The sequence below is a fragment of the Scomber scombrus genome, chromosome 11 (assembly GCF_963691925.1).
Source record: "Scomber scombrus chromosome 11, fScoSco1.1, whole genome shotgun sequence".
In the NCBI taxonomy this organism is placed as follows: domain Eukaryota; kingdom Metazoa; phylum Chordata; class Actinopteri; order Scombriformes; family Scombridae; genus Scomber; species Scomber scombrus.
In genome coordinates this window covers 27,583,744-27,596,431 of record NC_084980.1, presented here as the reverse complement: position 1 = coordinate 27,596,431, position 12,688 = coordinate 27,583,744, and the positions used below count along the sequence as shown (strand labels likewise).

The following is a 12,688-nucleotide window of genomic DNA, read 5'->3' as shown; positions in this document are numbered from 1 at the left end:
TGCAGTATTATGAGTCATGTAGTATGCAGTATTGCAGTAAAAGTACTGCAGTATTATGAGTGATGTAGTATGCAGTATTACAGTAAAAGTACTGCAGTATAATGAGCGATGTAGTATGCAGTATTACAGTAAAAGTACTGCAGTATTATGAGTGATGTAGTATGCAGTATTACAGTAAAAGTACTGCAGTATTATGAGCGATGTAGTATGCAGTATTACAGTAAAAGTACTGCAGTATTATGAGCGATGTAGTATGCAGTATTACAGTAAAAGTACTGCAGTATTATGAGTGATGTAGTATGCAGTATTACAGTAAAAGTACTGCAGTATTATGAATGATGTAGTATGCAGTATTACAGTAAAAGTACTGCAGTATTACGAGCGATGTAGTATGCAGTATTACAGTAAAAGTACTGCAGTATTATGAGCGATGTAGTATGCAGTATTACAGTAAAAGTACTGCAGTATTATGAGTGATGTAGTATGCAGTATTACAGTAAAGTACTGCAGTATTATGAGTGATGTAGTATGCAGTATTACAGTAAAAGTACTGCAGTATTATGAGCGATGTAGTATGCAGTATTACAGTAAAAGTACTGCAGTATTATGAGTGATGTAGTATGCAGTATTACAGTAAAAGTACTGCAGTATTATGAGCGATGTAGTATGCAGTATTGCAGTAAAAGTACTGCAGTATTATGAGTGATGTAGTATGCAGTATTGCAGTTAAAGTACTGCAGTATTATGAGTGATGTAGTATGCAGTATGGCAGTAAAAGTACTGCAGTATTATGAGTGATGTAGTATGCAGTATTACAGTAAAAGTACTGCAGTATTATGAATGATGTAGTATGCAGTATTACAGTAAAAGTACTGCAGTATTATGAGTGATGTAGTATGCAGTATTACAGTAAAAGTACTGCAGTATTATGAGCGATGTAGTATGCAGTATTACAGTAAAAGTACTGCAGTATTATGAGCGATGTAGTATGCAGTATTACAGTAAAAGTACTGCAGTATTATGAGCGATGTAGTATGCAGTATTACAGTAAAAGTACTGCAGTATTATGATAATTTAGTATGCAGTATTACAGTAAAAGTACTGCAGTATTATGACAATGTAGTATGCAGTATTACAGTAAAAGTAGTGCAGTATTATGAGTGATGTAGTATGCAGTATTACAGTAAAAGTACTGCAGTATTATGAGCGATGTAGTATGCAGTATTACAGTAAAAGTACTGCAGTATTATGAGTGATGTAGTATGCAGTATTACAGTAAAAGTACTGCAGTATTATGAGCGATGTAGTATGCAGTATTACAGTAAAGTACTGCAGTATTATGAGCGATGTAGTATGCAGTATTACAGTAAAAGTACTGCAGTATTATGATGTAGTATGCAGTATTACAGTAAAAGTACTTCAGTATTATGAGTGATGTAGTATGCAGTATTACAGTAAAAGTACTGCAGTATTATGAGTGATGTAGTATGCAGTATTACAGTAAAAGTACTGCAGTATTATGAGCGATGTAGTATGCAGTATTACAGTAAAAGTACTGCAGTATTATGAGCGATGTAGTATGCAGTATTGCAGTAAAAGTACTGCAGTATTATGAGTGATGTAGTATGCAGTATTACAGTAAAAGTACTGCAGTATTATGAGTGATGTAGTATGCAGTATTACAGTAAAAGTACTGCAGTATTATGAGTGATGTAGTATGCAGTATTACAGTAAAAGTACTGCAGTATTATGAGCGATGTAGTATGCAGTATTACAGTAAAAGTACTGCAGTATTATGAGCGATGTAGTATGCAGTATTACAGTAAAAGTACTGCAGTATTATGATGTAGTATGCAGTATTACAGTAAAAGTAGTGCAGTATTATGAGCGATGTAGTATGCAGTATTACAGTAAAAGTGCTGCAGTATTATGAGCGATGTAGTATGCAGTATTACAGTAAAAGTACTGCAGTATTATGAGTGATGTAGTATGCAGTATTACAGTAAAAGTACTGCAGTATTATGAGCGATGTAGTATGCGGTATTACAGTAAAGTACTGCAGTATTATAGTGATGTAGTATGCAGTATTACAGTAAAAGTACTGCAGTATTATGAGTGATGTAGTATGCAGTATTACAGTAAAAGTACTGCAGTATTATGAGTGATGTAGTATGCAGTATTACAGTAAAAGTAGTGGTTTGGTCCTCTGACTGATATATTATTATTATGACATCATTAGATTATTAATAGTGAAGCATCAGTGTTAGAGCAGCATGTTACTGTTGTAGCTGCTGGAGGTGGAGCTAGTTTACACTACTTTATATACAGTTAGCTAGTTTATTCCAGTGGTTCCCAACCTAGGGGTGGGGCCCCTCCAAAGGGTCAGCAGATAAATGTGAGGGGTGGTGAGATGATTAATGGGAGAGGAAAGAAGAAAAAAACAAGTTCTGATAAATGTGGTTTAAATTTTAATATATTTAACGTCATATTTAACAGTGTGTTGTATTTTAAAAGCTTGTTATATTATCCATTGTGTCAAATCTTCATCTTAAAAGTAAATAAAGCTGTCAGATAAATGTGGTAGTTTGATGATTTTGTCTGACTAAAAATAAAAGTATCCAGTTGCATATTTTTTAGGTGCTCTGGGGGCCTTTAGTAAGTAATTTCAGGGCACAATGAGTTAGAATAGTAACACAATTCAATATATTTCATATTAAACATCATAATAAATCATAGTGATTTGGGGCCTTTTTAATGGGGAGCCCCGGGTAGTTGCCTATGTTGCCTGATGGTAAAGACCATGTCTGCATGTTTCAGTGTTCATATGTGCACTAGACTTTAAAACACCAGAAAAACTGTGAACTTGTCCTTTAACCCTCCTGTTGTCCTCGAGTCAAAGAAGGAAGGGAGTAAGAAGGAAGGGAGCAAGGATGGAAGGAAGGAAGGGAGGGAGAAGGAAGGGAGGAAAGGAAAGAAGGAAGAGAGGATGGAATAAAGAAGGAAGGAAGGAAGGAAGGAAGGTAGGAGGGAGGGAGGGAGGAAAGAAGGGAGGAAGGGAGGAAGGAAGAAGGAAGGAAGGAAGAAGGAAGGGAGGAAGGAAAGGAAAGGAGGGAGGAAGGAAGGGATGCAAGGAAATAAGGAAGAGAGGATGGAATAAAGAAGGAAGGACGGAAGGTAGGAGGGAGGGAGGGAGGGAGGGAGGGAGGGAGGAAAGAAGGAAGGAGGGAAGGAAGGAAGGAAGGAAAGAAGGACAGAGGAAAGAAGGAAGGGAGGAAGGAAGGAAGGAAGGAAGGAAGGAAGGGAGGGAGAAGGAAGGGAGGAAAGGAAAGAAGGAAGAGAGGATGGAATAAAGAAGGAAGGAAGGAAGGTAGGAGGGAGGGAGGGAGGGAGGGAGGGAGGAAAAAAGGGGGGAAGGGAGGAAGGAAGAAGGAAGGAAGGAAGAAGGAAGGGAGGAAGGAAAGGAAAGGAGGGAGGAAGGAAGGGATGCAAGGAAATAAGGAAGAGAGGATGGAATAAAGAAAGAAGGAAGGAAGGTAGGAGGGAGGGAGGAAAGAAGGAAGGAGGGAAGGAAGGAAGGAAAGAAGGACAGAGGAAAGAAGGAAGGGAGGAAGGAAGGAAGGAAGGAGGGAAGGAGGAAAGGAAAGAAGGAGGGAGGGAGGAAGGAAGGAAGAAAGGGGGATGGAGGAAGTACAGACGGAAGAAATGAAGGGAGGAAAGAAGGAACAATCAAAACATACTGGGTCAATTTGACCCGGGAGGACGACACGAAGGTTAAAGCAGTGTTTTTTTCATTTTCACGTTAAGGACCCCTAAACTGACTAACTACATAACGCCATTATGTAATATAATAACAAAATAAATGTAACTGTAATCCGTTACAGTTACTTATGACAATGTTGATGATGATAAAGGAGGTTTCATCTGAAGTCAGACCTTTAAGATTTAGCTCAGGAGGGTTTTTCCCTCATTTTTTAATATTTAACATGTTACTGAATAAATATATTGATGTTTTTAATTCTTTAAAATCAATATTTTCCAAATTTTGTAAATAAATCATGATATGTGCTTACTGTATTTGGAGCACACATGGGCTTAAATGATGGCACAGTACCAATTAAGTCCATTCCAGACATTTGACTTTTTAACATATCTTTATTTTTTATTCCAAAATCTACATGAACTAATGAATAGATGTTCAAATGAGAGATAAATCTTACTTTATAAGAAATTATCTCCCTTATAAATCATGTCAGTATCCATGAAAAAAACACCTGAACTTAGATTTTGGTGCTTAATGGACACACAGTTAAAAACATTGGTTAGAAAATTAGAAAAGTAATCAAAAAGTAATGAAATGTAATAAGTTACATTATTTTGATTAAGTAATTGAAATAGTTACATTACTTATTACATTTTAAATTTCCAAAGTAACCTTCCCAACCCTGGTTATGGATGCATTATACTAAAAAAATAAATAAATCTTCTTTATGCACGAGGACCCACTGGAGCTCCCTAATGGACCACTGGGGGTCCCCGCACCACACATTGAGCACCACAGCTGTAATAACGCTGTCAAGCTCATCCTGTCAGAGCTCAAACAACCGGAACCAGAATCCACTATGTTGTATTGAACTTGACATCGTGTGTCTGTGGCTGCTGGGGAGGGAGATGTGTCTATTTAAAGAGGGTCATCCAGTCCCGGATAAATAACAGAGGGTCCACGGCGTTGACTAACCGGCTCTAAATGGTCTTCATCCTGCGCCGTGCGTCTGTCTGCGTCTCCTTTCTGTGTTTTACTCCAGACTGAATCTTCTCCACTGCTGCGATCCACCGACTACTGTGGTTTGAGTCATTTTGCAGGGGAAAGCGGAGAGAAGAAAAAAAAATGGGCAAAGATTACTATAAAACGCTGGGGATCTCTAAAGGAGCCACAGATGATGATATTAAGAAAGCTTATAGAAAACAGGCGCTGAAATGGCATCCGGACAAGAATAAATCTGCAGCCGCTGAAGAGAAATTCAAGGAAATCGCCGAGGCATATGAAGTCCTGAGTGATCCAAAGAAAAGGGAAATATATGATCAGTATGGAGAGGAAGGTAATGTGTTTTATTTATCGCATTTTTACGCGCGCGCGTGTGTCTGTGTCTCTCTCTGTGTGTGTGTGTGTGGTTTTTAATTGGCCTCCAACACACCATTATAAAGCCTGGATGGTTATTGGATATAAAACACAGCTGGCTTTAATTCAAGTCAACAGAAGGCCTGCAAAAAAAAACAGCTGTTCAGCACATTTTAGGCCAATTTCTGTTCATTTTTATCTTAAAAGATCATCGTGTTACACTGAATCTGCAGTTATAAACCCCATGTACAAGAGAAATAAAGCCCTGTCATCATTTCCATCAGACTCTTCTTAATATTAAAGGTGTTATAATAGAAATAATGATCATGCCAAAGCCATTTCAGTGCAGATATATGTACGTGTTTTTACATGCAGTGTTGTTTCTGAACATACAGGGTTAATTTTCAGTCCAGATGGTTATGGGTGGGACGCATATCTGATGTGAGAAAGAGAAAAAAAATACCACAGATTTGATTTAGAGACTTGATTAAAAGGTAGAACCCCTTAATATAATAAAGTTTACAAGCTGGACATCATCAGAAAGGACCTCTGTAAATGAAACATGTTGTTTTTGAGCAGTAAAACATGGAAAAGGTGTGCAGGAAAAGACACGTAGTAAAATATGAGCATGGAAATGTGTATTATATGGCCATTTTAAAGGCTTTTTTTGGTGATGAAATAAACCATTGTTTGACTAACCCATTACCTGAGTAGACTGATTATAGTAATGTCTCAAACATTGCTGTAATGTGTGCATCTAAGTCTTTGAATTTGTCCAATAAGGACTCACGTTGTTGACTTTCTTTAAACATGCAGCAAACTTTGATCCATCTTTGTGATATTTTGCCAATTTCAATATCTCAACACAAGGTATTTGGCTGTTATTGACCAATCTAAGAGCAGTTGTCTCTTTTTAATCAGTTTAAAATCTCTTTATACACTGTGTTGAACTCATTGAGATTGTTTTAAAGTGAAGTAACATGAAGCCAGGGATTACTGTGGCACTAAAAACTGAGTCAGCTGTCGTGACTGATTGAATCTAAGTGAAAACACTGACTTTTATAATCATGTTGATGACTTGATGTATTTAATTAAGGGTTGGTCACATCATGGCATCACGTCAATCTGCTTAATGAAGTCTGGTGCGGCTGATCGGTACATTCCTATTGTCAGAGTAATCATCACTTGTGTCAGAAAGCTCTCCCACAGCTTGGTGTCAATCTGATGATCACGGATGATTCATCTCTGTTTGCTCACCAGGTCTGAAGGGAGGAAATGGGCCCACTGCTGACGGACAGGGGGGCAACACCTTCACCTACACATTCCACGGGGATCCTCATGCCACCTTCGCAACCTTCTTCGGGGGTTCAAACCCCTTCGAGATGTTCTTCGGGCGTAAAGCGAACGGGCGAGATGACGAGGACATGGAGGTGGACGGAAACGACCCCTTTGGCTCCTTCACCAACTTCAACATGAACGGATTCCCTCGGGACGGGCACGCCGGCCTCGGAGGGCAGCAGCGCCGGAAGAAGGACCCGGCTATAATCCACGAACTGAGGGTCTCCCTGGAGGAGGTCTTCCACGGCTGCACCAAGAGGATGAAAATCTCTCGCAAAAGGCTAAACCCAGATGGCAGGACCATGCGAACAGAGGACAAGATTCTCACTATTGAGATCAAGCGCGGCTGGAAAGAAGGAACCAAGATCACGTTCCCGCGGGAGGGAGACGAGTCGGCCACTTCCATTCCTGCTGACATTGTTTTCGTCATCAAGGACAAGCCACATCCTCACTTTAGGCGGGAAGGTTCAAACATTGTGTATCCAGTGCACGTGAGCTTAAGACAGGTGAGATGATTTCTATTTTGGCACCCGCTTTGTCTGAGTGTATTCATAATAATAGCGTCTGATGGATAGATTAGTCACTCAGGGGGCAGTTTCAGGACACGCTCACATTTAGTTGGGAGAGCTGCTTTAATGCTGAGACCAGGCCAGGAGTTCTGGTCCTCTGAAATGAGGCCAACGCGGAAGTAACTTAAAACTGCATTCTATCAAAAGGCCACCAGGGGGCGACCGTTTTGGTGTCAAAAGGACTTCCGTCTCTATACAAGTCAATGGAGAATTCACCAACTTCTCAGTTGATTTCTAACCTCAGTAAACGTTTTCAAAATGTGTTTATGGTCTCAATCGCTAGTTTAAAGCCTTCTTCAATGCAGTATGATGTTCATTTGGAACATTTTGGCCTCCCTGATTTTATATGTGACGATAAAGCAGGGTATGCATTAGGGCGTGGCTACGTCGTGATTGACAGGTTGATTGGTTCACAGGTTCAGGAGGGCGCCTCATGCTCCTCCTGATGCCCATATAAGTAGAATCCGTGTTTTTATTTTTCCCAGCATGCACCGGAAATTTTCAAGATGGCGCTGCTCCGATCCGAAACTATTGGCTTCCGAGCAGCAGTCCACAAACCAATGGGTGACGTCAGAGATGTTACGTCCATTTCTTATATACAGTCTATGGCTGCGACACTCAAAACTTAAACAGCCTAGACACAATCAATAAACCATAGGTTGTCTGTAGCCTCTGAAGTTGTTTACCTTGGTCGTATTGAATGAGCATAGTACAGATCTACACACACACACACACCATGCACTTATGTAATGTGGATTCATCAACATTGAGAAATAGAAGCTGTATCACATCAGGGCAGAGAGGCGGCGGCCGCCCACGTGCACACGGTGCAAGATGTACTTGTGTGGTTCCTCCTACTCTCCTCTACACTCAGAGGTAGATCTCGCTGCCTTATCGCTGAATATCTGACCACTTACAATAAGCATCTGCATGACACGATTCACGCTGAGAAATCACAACATACATATTAAATCACCTTTTAATCTTGTTAAATTCCTCCAGTATTTAGTTTTTATCTGCAATAAGAAGTGAAGCTCTCCATCCTATGTGAAACAGTGTTTTCTATAAGTGCAAAAAGCATTTCTTGACTATAATCATATACCGAAAAAGTTCATTTTTGAGCTTGTGAGTTGTAGTTTTACAAAATAATCTTGACTCAAGAGCAAATCCAATCAATGCCAAAGACCATCTTTAAACAGAGACAGAGGTATTGACACCATGACACCCCCCCTCCCCACCCCATAAAGGCTTTGACCACCTGTTATCCTGTGATGACAACTGACAAACTCCATCTACTAATGACTACTCTGCTGACTATTGATGCACTCTAAAGCTCTGGCAAAGGCTCTTAAAATGGACCTTCAGTTAAGATTATTTTGTTCAAGTAGTTGTATAATCATCTCGGTGTTCAAACATCTGTGGTTCTTTATACGTCAATGAAATAAAAATACCACTAATGTTATGAGAAAGTTCAGTACAGAAATCCTCAGATTAATATGTTGAGCATGTTTGGACTCAGAGCATTTAAATGATACAACTGTCTTAATGTTATTATTTATCTTCAAATTGAGTAGCAGCACAGAGAACTTTATGGCGCTTTTCCACTACACAGTTCCAGCACGACTCGACTCGGCTCGGTACCGTTCCAGGAACCTTTTCCATTACAAAAAAAGTACCTACTCAACGTGGGCGGGGTCGTCATAGCACGGCTCCGCGAAACTGCCGTGACTTCGTTTTATACGCGACACAAAACACATAAACAATGGAGGACATGGAGGTGATGGTGTACTTGCTGCTGTATGAGGCTTTCTGTCTCACACAAAGCAAGAACATTGAGCCGTATGGCTGTAACTATGGTAACGCTGCTGCCGGTATTTAAAAATGCCGGGTTTCTTGTGTGGGACGGCTCATGACTCTTCCAGCGACAACTCTTCTGACCAATCAGCAGCCAGCAGTGTGTCGACGTCACATTTTAGTATCGGCTCGGCTCGCTTGGAACCTCACCAGAGCAGGTACTAAAAAAGCACCAGGTACCAGGTACTTTCCCTAGTGGAAAAACGCAAAAAGAACTGAGGCGAGGCGAGTCGAGCCGTACTGGAACTGTGTAGTGGAAAAGCGCCATTATAGACACAGAAAACTGTCTTGGGTGAATTAGCGAAGGAAGTCATTTTACAAGAATTAGAGCAACCTGAACAGCATCCACAACAAGCTGAGCACGACTGGCAGCACGCATCTGTACTAGCCGATATAACTCTAATCACAAATGTAACATGTTGGCGTTTGAATTGGAAGATAAGTAACAAAAGAGTACCGATTCAGTGCAGAAATACCAAGATGCTTGAGGTCATTTAGAAACAGTGTCATCATCATCATCAGGCTGCATTGTTTGTCCTCCAGAGAGCACTGACAAGTTTATTTATTGACTCAAAAATGTCTCATCTTGATCACAATTCATGTCACAGCCATGTCAGATATTTTAAATACCCAAATATCAATATTGTTATAGGACATGTAGTGTTGGTCAGGCTGCATCTTCTACTATTAGAAATGAATGCAAACGTATCCGAATGTATTTATAATTATGCTGAATTATCATGAACTAACTTTGAGGTGAAATTTGGCGTTTTATGGTGATAATTTGGGTGTACTAAAAAAATTAAGTTGTCCCAAAATAACGATTCAGCGCTAAATAACATAAAGAAATTAGTTGTAGATGTTATAAATTCATACATATAAAAGTTTTGTGCAACCAGTGGATCATAGTTAATTGATTTTAACACCAGTTTGAGTGATTTATTCATAACTTTTTTAGATTTTCCATGTTATTATATATATTTAAATATTGTAAAATGTCTTTATTAATGTTGTAGTATGGTTTTAATATTAATTTCAACCATGTCACCACCATTTTTGTTTTAATCTCCGCCATTAAACAGATTCAGATGTTATTTGTGTGCCTCTCCTCATCCTCACTCTGACGTCCATATTCCTGTCTTTTGCAGTCGTTGTGCGGATGCTCGGTTACCGTGTCAACGATAGACGGCAAGACGTGCAACATGAAGATCACGGATGTCGTCAAGCCCGGCCTGAGAAAGACTGTTGCCGGACAGGGTCTCCCCTTGCCCAAAAACCCAGAGCAGAGAGGAGATCTGGTGGTGGAGTTTGATGTGAACTTTCCCGACGTGTTGCCTGGCAACGCCAAGGACGTCCTCAAACGGCATTTACCTGCTTAGGACGAAGGACAGAGAGAGAGAGAGAGAGAGAGAGAGAGAGTCAGAGAGAGAGAGAGAGAGAGAGAGAGAGAGAGGGATGGGGGGTGACCACATCATGACAGCACTCTCCCTTGTTACCAAACATACGAGGACAGTACTGACAGCTCACAGACGGACCCCCCTACTGACGAATGTGCAATTTCTATTTTTGACCTATTTGGTGTTTTTTATAAATGCCGTGCATGCTGCCAAGTTGATAATAAGTACAAGTGAGAGACTGTTTGGGTTGTTAATCTAAAGACATTTTACATATATGGACCTTTTTGCCATACTCACATCACCTTTTTGTTTATTGGAAATATTTGCATCATATTTGCGTCTACAGCTGCACCCCCCAAAAAAATCAGTCAAAATAACTGTAGTGCCAAACATTAAGATTTTAAGTTCATTACTGATATTTTCATCATTTTCTTTATACGTTCATTTAATCGTGAAGAGATACGAGCTTTAGTGAAGAATGTGTGTGCAAGTTATTCAAGAGGAATGTGTTTCACCGGAGTGTGTTCGAATGGATTGTGGGTCGTCATGTGTGCGTTTTAAATCTACACATGTGACGTTATTATTAAACTTGAATTTTAAAATAAATATTTCCACATGATGATGAATGATCTCGAGCTGTTTCAATCATGAGGAGGCATTCGGCGAATCCTCCTCCATGAATTAAACAGTGTATTAACAATAATAACTTTTTAAACCGCTAATGCTGCTTCGGGGTCTATTTATAGTGAGTGAACAGTCTGCGTAGCGATATTAGTCAAAATGGATTCTTTACAGCAGACATTTTGATAGTCAAATGTGAATATTTTTTGCTGTTGTAAAACTCATACGGTGCCATTTCTGATGTGCAATGATCAATATTAAAATAACCGTGCTTTAAAGTTACTAATGGCAAAGCTATGAATGTGTAAATATAGCTGGTCTGGGTCTCAGCTGCTGTGCGATCGGCTGCCAACACAGAGACCTTTTTACGTTTTCCCACCAGGGGACGCCACATCACTCATCATGGCTGAGGGGCCCAGTAGTGAGGCAGAGGGGGGGGGGGGGGGGGGGGGGAAGTTCATGTTAGACAGAGAGAGCCACTCCGCTGCCAACATTTACAGTTGTTTTTAGTTCCAAGCAGGAAGGGTGTAATAAAAAAACAATATTGCTAAATGTGTTGGCTGCATTGAAGCCATATAAAAGCTGGTATAACATGCACTTTTTTTTAATGCTTATTTTAATTTTATCAAGGTTATATCTAGCTATCTATCAGGAGAGTAGGTGCACAAATTGTTCCTTTTGGTTCCCACTGTTCCTTAAAACACTTACACACAACAACATGTGTTAGAGATTTGTGCAAATAATGAGTCACTATTATCCAGGGAGGCAGGAGAGTAAACACATCTGCTACGCTGTGTGGTAGAGTGTACCAGCCTGATGGGAATATATATATATATATATATATATATATATATTTATATATATATATATTCATATGCAATGTAAAAAAGAAAGATGGATGGAGGTCTGCTCACTGTAGCTGTTTGCACACTGTACAGACAGCGACTCGGTTTGAGTTATGGCTCGATTTTCTCTGGTTTCAGCCTTTTATTGCAATTATTCTCCTTTAGTCTCAGTTACAGAAGTGGTTCAGCAGCTCTTGGGAAGAGAGGACAAACCAGGTTGAGTGGGGGGGGGGGTGTAAAGGCATCTTGGGGCCTGGAATTTGAAGTAACACCCATGAGTTTCACCAATCCTTGGTTGAAACTTTGACAGAGAAACAACCTTTCCTGTGTGGATAACTTCAGTTTTAGTTTAACCCAGCATATATTTAAAAAATTCCAGAATAACTGTTTTAGAGGACGCTTTCACAATTTTTCAGGCCTGTCTTAAAACAACAGCCAGGTTCTCAGATGAACATTGAAACATGTATTTCTTGCCATAATCAAACCTCCTGTTCATACTGGCCATTAGAGGATCCCTTTATAATGCGCTTACAATGTAAATGATGTATTTAAAAGTTTATCTGGTGAAGCTGCTCACTGTTTTTATGGCCCTAGACAAACTCTGTCGTTAGTGTTTTTAAAAAGAAATTAAAGATCTATCTTCAGTGTTTATGGTTAACTTTACTGGCATAGTTGTTAATGTTTTATTGTATTGTAATCAATCAATTTTGTTTGTTTGTTCTTCTCTTACATTTTGTTATAGTTTTTTTTTCTCCAGTCAAGTAGTTTTTACTGTTCAGGTAAACCTTTAAATGTACAATTTCACAAAATGACACACTGTGGATTTTGCCCCCCCATCATTTACATTGAAATGACATTTGAAAGTGATCTTTTAATACACAGTATGAACAGGAGGAATGATTACAGCAAGGAAAACCTCTTTCACTATTCATATGGGCAGTAATTTGT

The 12,688-nt window shown here is 39.5% G+C and overlaps 2 protein-coding genes across 2 annotated transcripts in view; one reads left to right on the top strand and one right to left on the bottom strand.

Moving 5' to 3' along the window:
- Positions 1 to 12,688, bottom strand: part of cc2d1b (coiled-coil and C2 domain containing 1B) — a 289,494-nt gene that overhangs the window by 165,614 nt on the left and 111,192 nt on the right. The window lies entirely within an intron of this gene.
- dnajb4 (DnaJ heat shock protein family (Hsp40) member B4) lies at positions 4,886 to 10,256 on the top strand. Its single transcript, XM_062429024.1, has 3 exons — positions 4,886 to 5,096; positions 6,377 to 6,960; positions 10,026 to 10,256. Exons 1-3 carry the CDS (start codon positions 4,886 to 4,888, stop codon positions 10,254 to 10,256), a joined length of 1,026 nt encoding a protein of 341 aa, XP_062285008.1.

Coding starts and splice junctions, on each gene's coding strand:
- dnajb4 (XM_062429024.1), top strand. CDS start 4,886: ATGGGCAAAGATTACTATAAAACGCTGGGGATCTCTAAAGGAGCCACA. Junction 5,097..6,376: donor TGATCAGTATGGAGAGGAAG/GTAATGTGTTTT, acceptor TTTGCTCACCAG/GTCTGAAGGGAGGAAATGGG. Junction 6,961..10,025: donor TGCACGTGAGCTTAAGACAG/GTGAGATGATTT, acceptor TGTCTTTTGCAG/TCGTTGTGCGGATGCTCGGT.